Source organism: Camellia sinensis, chromosome 1 (genome assembly GCF_055761805.1).
Source record: "Camellia sinensis isolate YWXY chromosome 1, ASM5576180v1, whole genome shotgun sequence".
NCBI classification, from domain to species: Eukaryota; Viridiplantae; Streptophyta; class Magnoliopsida; order Ericales; family Theaceae; genus Camellia; species Camellia sinensis.
The window spans coordinates 139570691-139589740 of record NC_138961.1 but is presented as its reverse complement, the minus strand read 5'-3'; the positions used below and the strand labels follow the sequence as shown (position 1 = coordinate 139589740).

At 46.4% G+C, this 19050-nt stretch overlaps 1 protein-coding gene across 5 annotated transcripts in view; it reads left to right on the top strand.

Moving 5' to 3' along the window:
* Positions 1–19050, top strand: part of LOC114266186 (WAT1-related protein At3g30340) — a 49472-nt gene that overhangs the window by 8115 nt on the left and 22307 nt on the right. For 4 of the 5 annotated variants that reach the window (XM_082885313.1, XM_082885312.1, XM_082885322.1 and 1 more), the window contains one exon: positions 1401–1517. The exons of the other annotated variant lie outside the window; for it this stretch is intronic. In XM_082885313.1, coding sequence (XP_082741439.1) covers positions 1401–1517 — 117 coding nt within the window. The remainder of the gene's footprint in view (positions 1–1400; positions 1518–19050) is intronic. 5 annotated transcript variants of the gene reach the window in all.

The following is a 19050-nucleotide window of genomic DNA, read 5'->3' as shown; positions in this document are numbered from 1 at the left end:
AGTCATGTGAAGTGTTGTCAAATTTGTCAAAGAAACAAGGGGACTGCCATTAATGCGGGGCTATATCTACCTTTACTGATGTTGGATGCTCCTTAGCGGTGCATTAGTATGAACTTTGTGTTGGGCCTCCCTCATACTCAAAGGCGGAGTGATTCTATCATGGTAGTGGCGGATCGTTTCTCCAAGATGGTACATTTCATACCTTGCAAGAAGACCATCGATGCTATAAACATTGCTAATCTTTTCTTCAAGGAAGTCTACAAGTTGTATGGGGTGCCTACTTCTATTGTGTCCGATAGAGATGCTAAGTTCCTTGCTCACTTTTGGAGAACTTTGTGGAGGAAAATTGGCACGGACTTAAATTTTAGTACTACATTCAAACCGCAAACCGACGATCAAATGGATGTCGTGAACCGTAGCCTTGGCAACTTGTTACGGTGCCTTGTGGAGGATCACCCCAAGAGTTAGGATGACATCCTTCATTTGGCTGAATTTGCTTACAATTCATCTATCAACCACACCATAAATACTTCTCCATTTGAAGTAGTTTATGGGACAAGGCCTTCAAGTGTGGTTGATTTGGTGCCTTTGCCACTCTCACGGAGAGGAAGCGTTAAGGCGGAGGAAATGGCCACATTTATGAAAAGCATTCATTCTCAAGTGAGGGCCCAAATTGAAAGGTCTAATGTGAGGTATAAGGTGGCCGGTGATGTGCATAGATGAAGAGTGGTGTTTGAAGTAGGGAATCTTGTGTGGGTGGTATTGAGCAAAGAGAGATATCCCCATGGAACCTACACTAAGTTGAGTGACAAGAATGTGGGACCTTGTGAGGTGTTGAGCAAGATCAACGACAATGCTTATAAAGTCAATATACCACCTCATTTAGGCTTCTCTAACACCTTTAACGTCCAACACCTTGTACCCTACTTTCCGGATGCCTCTTCCATTCATGATGCCTCTATCTTTGTAGACTAGTTCCTTGAAAAGTTGTCATCTTGTACTTTGGTTTTTTGTGTCTTTCATGTCTAGTATTGGTTTTATTTTGTTGTCTTTACTTGAGGACATGGCTTTTCTTAAGAGAGGGAGTATGATGTAGTGTCGTGTGCATAACATGTGTTAGATAGTGTATCATATAAATAGATGAGTATCACATCATTTGTAACTGACTTGGATATATTGAATTGAATTGAGAATTTCTCTCTAATATCTCTCTCCTCTCTCTCTCTAGTTCTTGATTAACCCTTTCATCAAATATCACCACTAATACTAATATTAGTATCTTGGTTTTAAGGTTATTGCTAAAAATATGAAAACGTGTTTCCTATAAATAAATATTTTTTGCTGAAATAAACAAAGCATTAGCTCTTCATTTTTTGTATGTGTTACTGTACATGATGCAGGATACAAATGGCTATGGGGTTATTTTACTATGGGTTAAGAGACACTACAGCGACATACGCTACAAACTTTCTCAACCTCATTCCTGTTGCCACTTTTGTCTTCTCCATCATAGCCAGGTATGATAACATCCTCATAGTCTGATCTAACTACATTAATTAATTTCTTGAAATTTATTTGTCAATTTTTTTATGCACACAGAATATTATTATTATTATTTAAATATTGTTAGGTTTTTTTTTAACATTAACATTCGTTGTTGAATATAAAAATCAAAATATTATGTTTAAATATGGAAATTAGAATAGGAATTATTTTAATTATAGAAATCTTACCTTGTGTATATTATTTCTTAAATTGTATCATGAATATATTATATATACATGTCCTCTACCTCATTGATTGGTTAGGCAAATAATCTATTTAATTCTTTTTGGTATCAGAGCCTCCCTAGTCATCTCTCTCAATCACCCATCACCACCGACTACCTTTTTTCTCCTCTCTAGCCTCTGACAACCCATTCCAACTCCTTTTCTCCCTCCAACAGCCTCAACCCAGCCTTTGCAGCCCCTCTCCTTCCTTATCTTCACCTCAGTAGGCCTTCTATATCCTTACCGAGGCTCTAGTTGCTACCAACCAGACTTTGTTCTGGTCTTACGTACTTTGACTGTCTTTTTAGGTGGTCTGTGGCTTTTTTTTTTTTTTTTCTCCCTTTCTTGGGGTGATTGGATTGATATATTAAGCCCCTTTGTCTGTCCTTTTATTCTTTTGGGCTACGGGGTTTATTCAGTAACATCTATTTAGATAAGCCATTGAGTTTTTTTCTGGCTTCTTATTTTTTCTTGGACTGTGTTACTATCTTTGTGTGTTTCTTAGCCCCTCTTCTTCCACCATGATTGATCCATCCTTTGCTAATATATCCATTAATCCTGTTCCAACTAGGTTTTTTTTTTTTTTTTTGGTCATGTTAAGGCTCATTGCTTCAAACTTCATCTTGAGTTGAGGCAATGTTCCTCTCACCCTCGTGGTACAGGCACTCATTGTGTGGTTTGTGAGTTGTCTAAGTATACCCGTGCTAGCTATATCCCCCTTATGACTTGTGCTCTGAGTGGTTTTTATCTTATACATTCTGATGTCTAGGACCTTTCCCTTGTCACTGCTTTTTTCTGGTCAAAGATATTATGTGACTTTTATTGATGATCACACTAGGTGCACTTGGGTTTATCTAATTCGTCGTAAGTCTGACGTCTTTCCCATTTTTGTCTAATTTTTATAGACGGTTAAAACTCATTTTCATGCAGTTGTTAGGACTATCTGTTCTCATAATGGTGGGGAATATATTTCTAATCCATTTCGTTCCCATTTTAAACAAACCGGTATTCAACAACTTACATGTCCTCAGACCCCTGAACAAAATGGTGTTGATAAACGCAAAAATCATCATATTATGTCTGTTGTATGGTGTCTTCTTCGAGATATGGGTGTTCTCTTCGAGATATGGGTGTTCCCAAGTCTTATTGGCATATGGTTGTCCTTATTGCTGTTTACCTCATTTATAGGACCCTTAGTCGTGTGTTGCATGGACTCACTCCGTTTCATACCCTTATGCCCACCACCACTATGTTTCCACTCTCACCTCGTATCTTTGGGTGTACTTGTTTTTTTCAAAATTAGAGTCCTACTCGCACAAAGTTAGATGACAAATCTATTCGTTGTATCTTCTTAGGGTATTTTTCCATGCCCAAAGGGTATAGGTGTTATGACCCTGTGTCTCGTCACTTTCGCCACACTTTGGATGTTACATTTTGTGAGGATCTTTCTTTCTTTGGTACTAACCCTTCTTTACAGGCTTCTCCTCTTATTACTTCCACTGTTACCCTGGTGACCATTTTGGACGAAGTTGAGAATGAAGCTATCCCCCTTCCTCCTTCTCAACCTTTTGTCTCCTCCTCTATTGCAAGTATACTCCCGTTACCTACGTACTTTGTCCCCCTTCCTTCTTCCAATCTCTGAGTCAGGTAACTCTTTTACTTTAGCTTCTCTTCCACCTCCTCATTATAACCCACATCGAGATAGACATCCTCCAAATCGTTTGAGTTATTTGAGTAGTACTTATCATCCTATTTCCCAGTATCTTTCCTATGACAAGGTTTCCTCTTCTTACCATTCTTTTCTTGGCAAGCTTGAGTCAGAGTCCATTCATCGTTCTGTATCTAAGGCCTTTCAAAATCCCAAATGGGTAGCGGCTATGCAGACTGAGATGGCGACCTTAGAACAGAATCACACTTGGGATCTTGTACCTTTACCTCCTGGGCAAAGCACAATTGGTTGCAAATGGGTGTTCACTATAAAGTACCTTGTTGATGGCTCAATTGACCATTACAAAGCCCGCTTGGTGGCCAAAAGTTTCACACAGATTCCTAGCAAGGATTTTGGTGCCACTTTTGCCCCTATCACCAAGCTTACTTTTGTACGTCTCCTTATCGCCCTTGCAGCATCTCATTCCTGGCATCTTCATTTGCTTGATGTCAAGAATGCATTTCTCCATGAAGATCTTCTTGAGACGGTTTACATGGCTCCTCCACCCAATTTTCAGGCTGAGGGGGAGTATTCAGAAAAAGTGTGCCGGTTACGCAAATCCTTGTATGGTCTGAAACAATCTCCACGAGCATGGTTTGGTCATTTCAGTTATGTTATTATATCTATGTGCTTTGTTCAATGCCACTCCGACCACACTTGTTTCAATCGCTGGAATTCCGCAGGTTAGTGCATAGTCCTGTTAGTTTATGTAGATGATATTATTCTCACATGTGATGACTCTATCAGCATTGGTCAAGTAAGGAAGGACTTGGGCCAAAATTTTGATATTAAGGATTTGGGATGTCTCAAATATTTTTTGGGAATTGAGGTGGCTTGCTCAAGAGAGGGCATCTCCTTATTTCAAAGGAAGAAACCTTGACTTGCTTTAGGATACTAGATCCTAATGTCAAACTCATATCAGAGTTTGTTAAATTACTGGATGACCCAAGCATGTATCACCGTCTTGTTGGATGCCTCATTTATTTGACCAACATTAGACCTATTTGCAGTTAGTGTTGTGAGTTAGTTCATGCATGCACCTCATAATGAGCACCTTGATAGGGTTCATCATATTTTGAGGTATTTAAAAAATTCTCCTGGCTTGGGATTGTTCTTTACCGCTGGTCTCCAATCTGGGCTCTCCTGTTTCACTGATGCAGACTATGCAAGATCTAGGACTGATCGGAGTTCCACTTCTAGCTTCTGTACTTTTTATGGTGATCATCTTATCTCATGGAAAATTTAAAAAGCAAGCAGTGATTTCTAGGTCTTCTGCAGAGGCTGAGTATCGGGGTATGGCACATGGGACACATGAGATTCTTTGGATCCGCTCTATTCTGGCAGAGTTGGGTTTTGAGGAGACTGTTCCTTCCTCTTTATTTTGCGACAACAAATCTACCATTATGTTATCCTCTGATTATGTACATCATGAGCATACCTAGCATATCGAGGTTGACATACATTTCATTCGAGGAAAGGTTCGGACTACCAATGTGCGTCCATCGTTTGTCTCTTTTTCTCAACAGTTGGCAGAGATGTTCAAAAAATCTATGGGACCAACTTTGCCCCAGTCTTCCATTGACAAGCTACATTTGTTGAATATCTTCACACCAGCTTGAGGATGAGTGTTGAACATAGAAATCAAGATATTATGTTTGAATATGGAAATTAGAATAGGAATTATTTTGATTATAGGAATCTTACTTTGTGTGTATTGTTTCCTAAATCATATCATGAACATATTATATATACATGACCTCTACCTCATTGATTAGTAAACCAAATAATTATTTTTATTCTTTTTTCGTTGTAATATTTTGTTTCTCATAACTAAATTTTATTGAATTTAAGAAAATTGCAAATTATTTCCACCATAAAAAATGTTATGGTGACTTAATTTGAGTACTAATTTTTTGAAACTCATATGATACATATCATTGATAAATTGATATAAACTTGTACGGGGAGCAAATATTCCGGCAAGCTCGTATTCCTTTCTTCCGAGCTCCGTCGATGTCCGATCACCTGCGAGCAAGTAACGGTGAGCTACCCGGCGGTGTGTGGCCGGAAAAACCCTCCGACGCTCAAGTTAGCACACACCTTAGGATGGATAGAGAGAAGGGAGAGAGTGTTTGAGTATAAGAAATCCTTACAGAGATGTTCGTGTGTCCCGTATGGGGGGCGCAGACATGCGTATATACCCTCTGCGCCCCACATCCACTCCCAGTCAGCTCCTGACACGTGGCTCCGCTATCCCATCTGTCAGCATAAACCATGCCAATCATCACCTAATCTCAACTGCCTGTCATCAGAGCTGGAGCTCGGCAGCCGAGCTGCCCTATGCGTTGCTGCGCCGTGCCATGCTTCATACCCAAGCACTTCCCTGGCAAAGTCCAAGGGGGGACCGGGCTAGGCGGCATCTCGGCAAAGCCTAGCCCGAAGCACCCCGTGGCCAGCTTTCATGCCGGTCAAACGGTAACCTCGGCCGACCGCGCCTTTCCGGGCGCCGGTCACTCGGCTTGTCTGGCTTCGGCTAACCTCGGACCGAGCATCCTGGTCCGACCGAGCACTGCCTTACCGAGCTGCTTCTTTACAGTCTGGGGCGGGACGCACTCGGCCCAAGTTCTGCCCGGCCCAAGTTTTGGCAGCCCTTCTCTGGGCGAACAGTCGATCATCTCGGCCCAATGAACTGCTGGGCTCTCAACCTGCTCGGTCGCTACCTCGGCCCAACTCCAGATCATAAATCACCCTCTCAATTGCCCCTTAATTCCGTCCGCGAAAGCGTGACTGGGATTACTCACTTCGACCGAGATAACATTTCTCCGGTCTTCAAGACGCCGAACCTCGACCGGGCTAGTTAACATAATTGTTTGCAACCTTGCCTGGTTATATTCCTCGGCTGACATCCTCTTCATCGAAAGTAGCTCGGTTGGCTCATCGTATTTGCAACCCGTCGCTTCTGTCCTGTCGTAGCCATAAATGGGGACACGTGGCGGGCTGCCATTGGTCATCGGGCAGCCAACCCGCCGTTTTTGCCAGAATTTGAATTTGGGCGGTCTCCTTCGCCTATACATACATGCCCTTCTCAAACTCCAAATCTTCCTACTGCCACTTCGATATTCGACCTCAGAGCTCTTGCATCTTCATCCAGACTTGCTGCCATTCTTCGTGCTCGAAGGATTAGGTCCTGCCCTTCACTGGTAAGTCATTCCACCCTCACTTTGTTGCTATTTTCTTTCATATTGCACACATTAGGGCACAAAAACATAGCTATTAGGGCATAGGTCGTAGAATCTGCACCTAACCTTCCATTGTTCTTGGTGTTCTTCATCTTCATGAAGAACACTGAAAAACTGGGGTGAACCGGGCTCCTGGTCCTCTTTTGATCCAAAAAACCAACCTGACCGAGAAAATAACATGTTTGTCTCAAACCCAGCAAAAACCGAGATAATCAAAAGGACTTGGTCGCTCAACCGGGCTAACATCTGGTCTGCTTGGGCGACCGGGCTCCTTAGATAGAATAGAAACCGAGGTGGTTTGGCACCCTTAATGACCGAGCTAAAATCCAGCTCCTTTTGCGCGACCGCGCTAACACTTAACACTTGGCATCCTTTTCCTGCAGAGTCCAAGGGGACCACTGTCATTCCTGAGGCTCTCAAGACCGAGCAGCATCCAATAACCAGTGCCAAAGCCCTCAGCCGGGATACACTAAGCCGGCCACAAATGGGGAAATTCCGCTTCCTAGTGGATACTCCGGCCGCACTAGCTGCTTTCAGAGAGGATTACGGCATTCCGGCCGATGTTCATCTCGAACTGGCTGAAGAGGAGACCACTCCCTGGGGAAGAGTTGACCAATGTCCCTTCACCGTGCTCTCAATTGTTGAAGGGGGCCTCCGTTTCCCGCTCAACCCTCTTATAACCGAGTTCCTTCGCCGCACCGGGCTGGCACCCACCCAAGTGTCCACCAATACCTATAGAATTATCAACGGTATTCACGAATTGAACAATCGGCTAGGCACCCACTTAGGTCTAGCCGAGATACTAAGGCAATACACAATGGGCCACACCGGCGACGGCTTAGCATATTACTTGAAGATTAGACCGGGCAAGGAAAAAATTGTGACCGGCACCCCGGATAAAGATCTTCACGACGATGATTTTTTCTGGGTGTCGGGCAATTACGAAACAGCCGAGGTCCCGGGCTGGTTTATAAACAAGGGCTTCGGTTCTTCATGTAAGCCACTCAAACTTGCTCGGTTAGCTTAACGTTTTATCTTGTAACTAACCGGTTTTCTTGTCTCCTTTGCAGCAATCCAAGCCTTGCAAGCCAACTATCAATTTCCCAACGTTGAAGCAATTCGGACCGTGCTTCGGTATCCTCGCCGAGATTGCAACGAATTACTTGGCTACACACCGACATACAGGTATTCTGCTCCGCGCCGGAGTAGAGTAACTGACTTCCTCCGTGCTCCTTCGCCGCCTCCAGATCCTTCCCTTCCTGACGTTCCGTTCATTCGCCTGACCGAGGAACAAGAAATGGCCAAGCGCAGCAGAATCAAGAACCTGCTCACCGCCACATCCGCCGAGGTGCCGAGCGTAGTAACTCGGTCGCCAGCCGCCGGTCAATCTAGTGGCGCTGTGGTCGCCCTCGCCACTCAATCCTCTGGGCAATCCAGCCAAGAACCCTCTACTCGACGTGCCGGTAAAAGAGCTCGGGCAGACCCGTCCGCCGAGCTAGTCACTGAGCTTACCACCGAGCATCCAACAGACACCCCTGCCCCAGTGCCGGCCTGGCGCCCACATTTGAAGCACCGGGGTCAAGATATCCCGGCGACGGCTTCGATCAAGGCTGACAAAGAGCATCTGCTCGCCTTCGATCTTTCCAAAGCCCTGCTACTACCGAGTGACGTGGTCGGCACTGACCACGTCCCCGACACTCGGTTGGTCAAATCGTCAGTGAAGTCTATGGCCAGGGTAAGTCGATGTTCCTTTGAAAATTTGGCAAGTGTTTGCTCGGTTCCGTTTTTGCTCGGTCTCCTATCTAATCAACGTTGCTTTTGTTTTTGCAGGCCATTCAAAAACAACACCTGGTCTTGGAGCGTATCCACAGACTTAGGCAGAAAGCCAACGACACAGCCAGCCAGGTTGAAAGCCTTCAAGCCGAGCTCGGCCGGGCTAAGTCTTCTCTTGAGATGGCCAACTCCGACAATAACAGACTGCTCGGCCAGCTGGATGCAGCCGAGAAAAAGCAAAATGAGCTCCAGACCGAGGTGGATACCCTGAAGAAGTCAAAGAAGAAAGCTTGCCGGGCTGCAAACACTGCCGGCTTTAACGAGGCCGAGGAGAGCTACAAGAAGCAAGTCTTTGCAACGCAAGACATCTACTTCAAAGCAGGTTGGAAGTCTGCCTGCGAACACCTCGGCCAAGGCTCCGACGCCGACGTATTTGCCAACCCTCCTCCAGCTTCGCTACCGGTCTACCTTGTGCCTTACGCAAACGACGTATTCAGCGCTCTGCAAGCGGAGGCCGAGGAAGGACTTGAAGATGGAGAGGATGACACAGATTCTGAGGCAGAGGAGGCCGAGGTGCAAGAGCAGCCCGGCAATGCTGAGCCCGGTGCCCAAGACGTCAATTCTACCATCAACCTTGATGCTGGCGAGGACGAGTTCACCAATCTCTCCCCCCTAGTTTAGTTCTCTTTTTCCTTATTTTTGTATTTTTGCTTCCAACTCTTTTGATGTAACCGGGCTCTGTCCCCACCTTTGTAATGATTTTCTTTTCAATGAGAAACTCAAATTTTTGTAAGTGTTTGCACGGTAGTAATCAATTCCATCATCAGCAAAATATCTCGGTATAACTCATCGCATGAACAACACTTTGTCGACCGGAATCCATAACACGGTCGAAGCACTTCAGCATAACAAAACAAATTCATGAACCGAAATACCCATCTCGGTTGGACCAAAGTTGAACAAATCAACACTTCCAACCGGAGTACATCATCTCGGTTGGGAATCCTAAGTTGGACAAGACACCAACTCTTCCAACCGGAGTACATCATCTCAGTTGGGAATCCTAAGTTGGACAAGACACCAACTCTTCCAACCGGAGTACATCATCTCGGTCGGGAATGCGAAGTTGGACAAGACACCAACTCTTCCAACCGGAGTACATCATCTCAGTTGGGAATCCGAAGTTGGACAAAACACCAACTCTTCCAACCGGAGTACATCATCTCGGTTGGGAATCCTAAGTTGGACATAACACCAACTGTTCCCACTGGAATACATCATCACGGTCCGTAACATGAAAACAACAGTCCAAGTGCTAAAGCAAAATTACTTCTATAAATTGACAAAAAGAATTACATGCTGTGGTGTAAGCCAAAAAATTTCTTTGCACAAGAAAAGAAAGCAGAAGCTTAAAAATAATACAGTTTCAAGTTGGCCGCATTCCATGGCTGGGGTATTGCTCTTCCCTCTAAATCCTCCAAGTGGTAAGCCCCCTTGCCCGCCAGACCAGTGATCTTGTAGGGTCCTTCCCAATTTGCCCCTAGTTTGCCTTCTCCTGGCACCAGGGTGTTGCCCATAATCTTCCTCAAAACCCAATCACCAACTTTGAACGGTCTGGGGTGCACCGTCTTGTTATATTTCTTTGAGAGCTCTTGTTGGTAGGCGGCCACATGGATGAGGGCCTTCTCCCTACGCTCTTCCACTAGGTCCAACTCCAAGGCAATAGCCTCGGCGTTCAGCTCGGGCTCAAAACTCTCGCTTCTAAGTGTGGGCATTCCAACTTCCAAAGGTATGACCGCCTCCATGCCGTAAGCCAAAGCAAATGGAGTTTCCCCGGTAGAACGTCGCAGGGTTGTTCGGTATGCCCAAAGGACGCTGGGTAATTCCTCAGCCCATTTTCCTTTGGCCTTTTCCAGCCGTTTCTTCAACCCATCCAGTATAGTCTTGTTTGATGCCTCGGTTTGACCGTTGGACTGTGGGTAAGCCGGGGTGGAGTTGTAGAATTCTATCTTTAAATCTTCACAGAATCCTCTGAATAGGCGACCATCAAACTGGGTGCCGTTGTCAGAGATCAAAATCTTGGGGACGCCAAACCGCGTGACCACGTTCTGCCAGACAAACCGCTTCACGTCTTTCTCTTTAATGGTTGCCAAAGGCTCAGCTTCAACCCACTTTGTGAAGTAATCTGTGGCCGCGATGAAGAATTTCCGGTTGCCCGGTGCTGTTGGCAGTGGCCCCACTATATCTAGCCCCCACATGGCGAAGGGCCAAGGACTGGTGAGGGGAAGAAGTTCCCTGGCAGGCTGGTGGATCTGATGGGCGAATTTCTGGCATTTTTCGCACTTGCGGACATATTTTTGTGCGTCGGCCTGCATGCACGGCCACCAGTATCCCTGCGAAATAGCACGGTAGGCCAAGGACCTGCCTCCTATGTGGCTGCCACAAATGCCTTCATGAATTTCATACAAGAAGGCCTCCACGCTATTCGGGTGCACGCACTTTAAATAAGGACCAGTGAAGGAATTCTTATATAACGCGCCAAATGAAGAGAGCCAAAACCGCTCTGACTTCACCCGGATTCTGTGTGCTTCTTTCTTGTCAGTTGGAAGAGTCCGGTCTCTGAGGAACAAGATCAAGGGGTCCATCCAAGAAGGACCGAGCGCGGCGCAGAGAACATCTGTCTGCCCGGCGAGTTCGATGCTTGGCCGCGGAAGAAAGTCAATCAAAAGAGGGTTTGGAAAAGTATTATCCACCATAGAAGCGAGACCGGCCAATTCATCAGCTCGGCTGTTGTCTTCCCGGCCAATTTGTTGGACTCTAATTGCCTCAAATTGCTTGATATGTGCCCTGACCAGAGCTTGGTACTTCGCCATCCTTTCGTCCTTTGCTTCATAAATCCCAGAAACTTGGTTAACCACAAGCTGGGAATCACTGTACACCAGGAGCTCGGCAGCCTTCATTTGAATTGCGCTCTTGAGCCCGGCGAGAAGTGCCTCGTACTCAGCCTCATTGTTAGATGCCGGGAAGCCAAGCGTGATAGAATGTTTAATGGTTAGGCCATCCGGGGATATAAGAACAATACCTAGGCCGGCACCATGGCGATTGGACGCTCCGTCAACAAAAAGCTTCCACATGTCCCCCACAAAAAGCTTCCAGCAATCGGATGGGTCCTGAGAGTTGCGAAGGGCAATGGGATCACAACTGCTCAGCTGTGCAGTGTCAAGTTCGGTGTTGACCGGTTCAAATTCAGTGCCCCTTGGTGATTCGACACCGGACTCAGCAAGTTGTTCTGTAATGCTCAAGTCCGTGGGCGAATCATTAGGTTACGGTGTGAAGCCGACCGCAGATTCTGAGCTGTGTGGATCCATTCCTTCCCCCTTTGATGATTCGGCACCGGACTTAGCAAGTTGGTTCGGAATGCCCAAGTCCGTAGGCGAATCATCAGGTTCTGAGCGGTGTGGTTCAATTTCTTCCCCCCTTGGTGATGCGGGACCGGACAGAGTGGATGGGTTGGTAATACACAACTCCGTCATCGCATCACCGGGTGGTATGACCGTGCAAACTGAGGGAACTTCGATGGTGCGCGCTAACTCCGCGGCGCTACCTCCTTCAACTGGTTGTACCTTGGTTGGCATTACGTGCATCTCATCATCTGCCTCGGTAATGTCGACCGGGCATACCGGATGAATGCCAGGTGAGAACTCGGCGACAAAATCTGCCAAGGTCTGGGCTTTTATAGTAGTGCGCGGCTGGAACTTGACATCAAACTGTCCCAACTCGACCGCCCACTTAAGAATTCGGCCTGAAAAGTCCGCCCGTTCAAACAAGGCCTTGAGGGGAAACTCAGTCAGTACGACAATGGTATGGGCGTGGAAATAGTGCGCCAATTTTCTTGAAGCCATCATCAAGGCTAAAGCAAGCTTCTCCAACGGCAAGTATCTCGACTCTGCCGGTAACAAAGTTTTGCTGACATAAAAAATTGGGAGGTGCTTGATTCCTTCAGCCCGGACCAGCACCGCACTGACTGCGTGCTGGGAGACGGCAAGGTAAAGGTAGAGTTCCTCACCCGGCTCTGGTATAACCAACAGTGGCGGAGAAGACAGATATTCCTTGAGCTCGGCCAAAGCTCGGTCACATTCGTCGTCCCATGAGAACTTTGACTTCAATGCTTGAAAGAAAGGGCGGCAGCGATCTGATGACCGGCTTATAAATCGATTAAGCGCGGCGGCCATACCGGCCAGATGCTGCATGTCCTTAGCCGAGCTGGGTTGCTTCAATGCTTGCACGGCTCTAATCTGAGTAGGGTCTGCTTCGATGCCTCGGTTCGTGACTAGGAATCCCAAAAAATTTTCGGATCCCACGCCAAAGGCACACTTTGAGGCGTTCAAGCGCAGCTTGTGCTTCTTTAGAATGGAAAACATCTCGGCTAAGTCGGACAAATGGTTTGCCTCATGTCGACTTTTTACCACCATATCATCGATATAAGCTTCCATTGTCCGACCAAGCAAAGGAGCAAACATTTTGGTCACCATCCTCTGAAAGGTTGCCCCGGCGTTTTTCAAACCAAAGGGCATAACTCGATAGCAGAAGAGTCCCCTTGGAGTCGTGAAAGAGGTGATCTCTCGGTCAGGCCCATGCATGGCGATCTGGTGGTAGCCGCGGTACGCATCCAAGAAACTGAGCCTATTGTGTCCAGCCGTCAAGTCCACTAGCTGGTCAATGCGCGGCAAAGGGAAGCTGTCCTTGGGACAAGCTCGGTTGACTGTCTTGTAGTCGACACAAACTCGCCACTTCCCATTCTTCTTAGGCACCACTACTGTGTTGGAAATCCACCGAGGATAATGCACTTCCTGAATTGCTCGTGCCTCAAGCAGGTTCTTGACCTCCTCAGCAACTACCTCGGCGTGATGCAACGCCGATCTCCTTGTTCGCTGGATGACTGGCTTTGCTCCAGGGAAAACATTGAGGTGATGGCAGATAAAACTTGGGTCGAGGCCAGGCATGTCGTAAGGCGACCATGCAAAGACTTCGATATTCGCCATCAAAAACTCAATCATCTCGGTCCTTTCTATGACCGTGAGACTTGAACCGAGCAGGAAGAACTTGTCCGGCTGCTCGGTATCAATCCGCACTTCAACCAATTCTTCAACAGCCTTATCCTCGGCCTTGGTGCCCACATCATCCAAGACACCCTGGTCCTCCGGTCCCTCGATCATTTGAACGAATCCTTTGGCAGCCCGGCTTCCGTTGACCGCCATGAAGCACTGCTTGGACATGACCTGATCGCCTCAAATCTCCTCGATTGCCCCCATAGCCGAGGGGAATCTCATTACTTGGTGAAAAGTTGATGCCACGGCTTGCATGGCGTGTAGCCATCCCCTTCCAAGGATAAGGTTGTACGTCGAAGGCACTTGCAGCACCCAAAACTCAACTTGCTTGACCACGGATCCCGCTTTGACCGGCAGGATTATCTTTCCCAAAGGCCATTCCGGTTGCGAGTTGAATCCAACCAGTGGCGAAGTAGCCGGAGCCAAGTCTGTCTCACGGAGTTTGAGCTGCTTGAACGCATCATAATACATGATCTCGACCGAGCTTCCCTGATCGATCAAGATCCGTCTAACATCAAATTCTTTGACGCGTAGTGTTACTACAAGAGCATCGTTGTGCGGCGTCTGGATACGCTCTAAATCCCTTGAGGTGAAACTGATCACATCCTTTTCCTCAATCTTCCCCCTTTTTATGGCAGGCTGTACCGACAAAACTTCCCTCATATGTTCTGCCTTCTTGATCATGCCCCGGAGTTCGCAAACATGCTCCGGTTCCACAATGCCGTGGATGACATTAATAACTCCCTGTGGTGGTGCGTCTCGGTCATCCTGTCCCCTGGGATCGACCGGAGCCTGATTCAGCTTCACGCCGCCATCAATGTAAAGGTCTAGATGCCCGGCCGCGACCAGCTCTTCTAAGTGTTGCCTCAAAGGCAAACAATCCTCAGTCCGGTGGCCTCTCTCCCGGTGGAACGTGCAACGATACCGCGGATTATAGCCCTTTTGTCCATCACCCAACTTAGCAGGAAACCGGACATACTCCTCGTCTCGGATTTCACTAAGTATGCGATAGATTGGAATCTTGAAGACCGTGGTTATGCCAGTCCTTGCCTTCATCCTTCTGTTCGCGTCCGCTACATCATCTCGGGGGTAGTCATCCCGGTCATTACGACGTCCTCTACCCCGGTTCTTACGATTCGAACCACGGTCCGATTCCTCTGCTCGGTCACCTGAGCGACTGGACTCTTGCCCAACTGCATGCACTTTGCCTGCTGTCTTCTTGTCTGTTGCTACCGGAGTGGCCTTCACGGTAGAGGCTGACACGTCATCCTCTACTCGGATGTGCTCATTAATGCGCTGCATGAGCTGGCCCATGGAGGTCGACTGGTGAATGGTAAGCGAGTCCCGCAGTCTATGTCCGACCGGGAGACCACGCTTGTATTGTGTGATTGCAAGGTTGACCGGGCAGTCCAAGATCTCGTTGAAGGTTTCCCAGTACCTTGAGTTGTATACCTTCAGTGTGTCGCACGGTTCCATCTTAACACTTAGCAAGTGATCGACTTCCTTTGGTGTTTTTGTGTTGGTTTTGAAGCGTGTAACAAACGCCTCGACCAACTGATGCCACCTTTGTATGCTCCCTTCAGGCAACGGCTCGAACCACTTTAAGCCCAGCTCGCCCAAACTTGACGGGAAGATTAGGCACATAAGTCCGTCATTGCACCTATGTCCGGCCATAACCTGTCGGAAGTGGCTCACATGCATGTATGGATCGGTTTTTCTGTCATAAAGTGTGAACTTAGGCTGGTGGAAGCCTGCCGGAAGTGGTGTTGTTTCAATTTCCAAGGAAAAATGAGTGGCACTCAGCCTAGCCAAGTCCATATCTTCAAGGAGTGGCACTGCTTGGCGGGGCGGAGGCATTCCGACCTCCTCGCTGGCGTGAACCCCGTAAGATAGTCGCTGGAAAGCTGGTATTCTCTGGGCTTCACGCCGGCGGGCCCGCTCCTTTAAGACCGCCCGTAAATCCTCTGACTGAGCGGAGTAAGAGTACCTCGACGTCGTCTCCGGACGTGAGGGTTTGTAGGTGCTGTCTTGCGCGCTAGACTTCCCTGCACCCACGTCGGAATCACCAACCTGGTAACTTCTGGTAATGGATATTGACTGAGTACGTCACTGACTCTGACCGCCTGAACGGCGGGATGGGGTGCGCTCACTGTGGTCTCCCACTGCAACTACACCCTTCCCTTTGACATGCCGCTTGAGATCTTCCATCTCCGCCGCCATTCGCCGGATGACAGCATCTTGATCCCTCAACTTGCTTTCCAGTCGCCTGGCGTGCGAGTCTCTCCTCCGCCGATGACCGTCTGGACTCCGTGAATGTCCATGACTTCGTCCGCACTTGTCCCGCGCGTCTCCTGACTGTCCTCCAGTGGGCGTTACCAAGTCAGCCATTGGGTGGACAGCAGGAGGTCCCTCTCTCCTTCGAGTATACTCCGGGGTGGCTCCGTCGATGGCGGACAACGGAAACTCGTCGTTGTTCGCCATGGACGGCGATCAGATGAACCTGGAAGACAAGGTTTTGTCTGTCAAGCTTCCCACAGACGGCGCCAATTGTACGGGGAGCAAATATTCCGGCAAGCCCGTATTCCTTTCTTCCGAGCTCCGTCGATGTCCGATCACCTGCGAGCAAGTAACGGTGAGCTACCCGGAGGTGTGTGGCCGGAAAAACCCTCCGACGCTCAAGTTAGCACACACCTTAGGATGGATAGAGAGAAGGGAGAGAGTGTTTGAGTGTAAGAAATCCTTACAGAGATGTTTGTGTGTCCCGTATGGGAGGCGCAGACATGCGTATATACCCTCTGCGCCCCACATCCACTCCCAGTCAGCTCCTGACACGTGGCTCCGCTATCCCATCTGTCAGCATAAACCATGCCAATCATCACCTAATCTCAACTGCCTGTCATCACAGCTGGAGCTCGGCAGCCGAGCTGCCCTATGCGTTGTTGCGCCGTGCCGTGCTTCATACCCAAGCACTTCCCTGGCAAAGTCCAAGGGGGGACCGGGCTAGGCGGCATCTCGGCAAAGCCTAGCCCGAAGCACCCCGTGGCCAGCTTTCATGCCGGTCAAACGGTAACCTCGGCCGACCGCGCCTTTCCGGGCGCCGGTCACTCGGCTTGTCTGGCTTCGGCTAACCTCGGACCGAGCATCCTGGTCCGACCGAGCACTGCCTTACCGAGCTGCTTCTTTACGGTCTGGGGCGGGACGCACTCGGCCCAAGTTCTGCCCGGCCCAAGTTCTGGCAGCCCTTCTCTGGGCGAACAGTCGATCATCTCGGCCCAATGAACTGCTGGGCTCTCAACCTGCTCGGTCGCTACCTCGGCCCAACTCCAGATCATAAATCACCCTCTCAAAACTCAATAAAACTAATATATTAATATTAATCTATACTATTATATGAGCAAAACATTATTACGCCTTTGAGATTGAAACTATCAATCATTTTTTTCTCAAATTTTAAAGTATTTAAATTATTATGAATTCCACATGTCAATATGTCTAGCAATGATTGGTTGAATTTTTTTTTCTCTTTAGTTTAAATTTCCAATTTGTCCCTTAAATTATGTTATTATATTTGCAATGTTATAAGTTATTTACAGAAACTTATGTTGTTCTAATCAATATAATCAAATTGTTTGAATCACTCTTACTAACGTTTGACAATAATAAAAAGACAAATCTATAAAACAAAACCCATTATTTAGGAGTTAAAAATCTCATTTAATAGAGTTGACAAAAAAATTGAAATTCTAACAAGGGAAGCAATTTGTATTTTAAATAAATCTCAGAGAGTATATTTGCAATTTACCCTTAAGTAATATAAATTTTGATTATCAATTAGATTATCAAACTACCTCTAGTGCAAAAATCTTTTAAGTAATTCATTATATTTGTACGAGTACGAAATAATCGTTGCTTGTATAATCCTAGTAATCAAGCTGGCGCTCCTCCAAACGATGTTGTATGGCCTGAAATTACAAGAACACATGAGCTTACCAATGGATGTGTGCCAGAAAACCCCTCTGATGCTTAAGTCAATACTTAAGATCAATATTGGAAAAAGCTCTATTGAATCTTGTGAATAGAATTGTGTTACCTCATTTTAGGTTACCTATGAGTTTTTATAATTTTTACATGGCAGAATCCTAGTAGGATTCTAATTCCTCATCGTAGAATCCTATCAGGAATCATCTTCCTAAAGGATAATTCCATCCTTTAACACCCTCATCACTAAAGAAGGTGAAATAGCACAACTCCTAGACCGACAACCGAGCAAATCATCATCCCAGTCACTTACCTAACATGCAATCAACTGAACCTTACTGCTTCAAGGGATGTGCATCAAACAATAGAATCTGACCCACCAGCCCGACCTGTCCGAACTCGATAGTCAGCGGTTGATTTCGAATTAAGGAATGATCAGTAGTGGTTCCATGCACAGCAATATTTCAGATTCACAGTCAGCACTAATTTTTTATTTCAACCACCCGTCGAAATCGACCCAACTAAGTATATACAAATAAAAAAAATAGAAAGTTACAGAATATAACAATATTCCAAGAAAGACTCCTTATTTCCAGAGGGTTTTCTCTCAACTCTCTCTCTCTCTCTCTCTCTCTCTCTCTAATCAATGTTACTTTTCACCTCTCCCCTAGATAGAAACCTCTCTTCTTCCTAGAAACCCACCCCTCTTTTCCTCATCTTCTTCCTAGAAACCTCTCTTCTCCCTTATCTATTCCCCTCAGAAACGCCTTATCTCCTTTATTGAAACCTCTCATAAATTTCCTGTTTCTTTAATTTTTATTTCCAAGAATCAATTCAATTATCTATTCTCTCTCTTGTTTTCTCTTATTGCCTTTGCTTCGTTTTATTTTCTCTAAATGATTGAAACCCCAAATCATGACCAGTGAAACCCTAAACCTCTCCTCAATCTCTTTCCTTCAATTCAATTCTTCAATCTTCTCTTTTTCCTTGTCCTTTATTGGCTAAAAGCATAAGTTTTATTTGCTTGATTCTTCAAAAATCCTTTTGATATTGGTTCTCTAATGACAAGAAGTTGGAGATGACGATGACGGTGGGAGTTGGAGACAACAATGTGCAACGACAGTTGTATGGTGAATCTTTTGTCTCCCCTTTTTCATCATTTTTTCTTCTCACTATCTCTCTCGCAAACCTTTATCTTTGTATGAGTTTTAAGATTTTGATATTTAAACTTCAAATCTCTTTTTTTTTGTCAATTTTTTTCCTCTATCTTCCTCCTCTAATAGAGATTCGAAATCGACCAATCAAACTGTGAAACTGAGTGATTTGACTCGATCGATTTCAAACCATAAATCGATCAATAATGGTTGAATTTTTTGGTAACCCGATTGAGTCGATTTGACTGATGGATTAAGGGTAAACCCAAACTAAATTGACCCATGCACATCCGTAGTTGCTTCTAAAAACAAGCACTATGC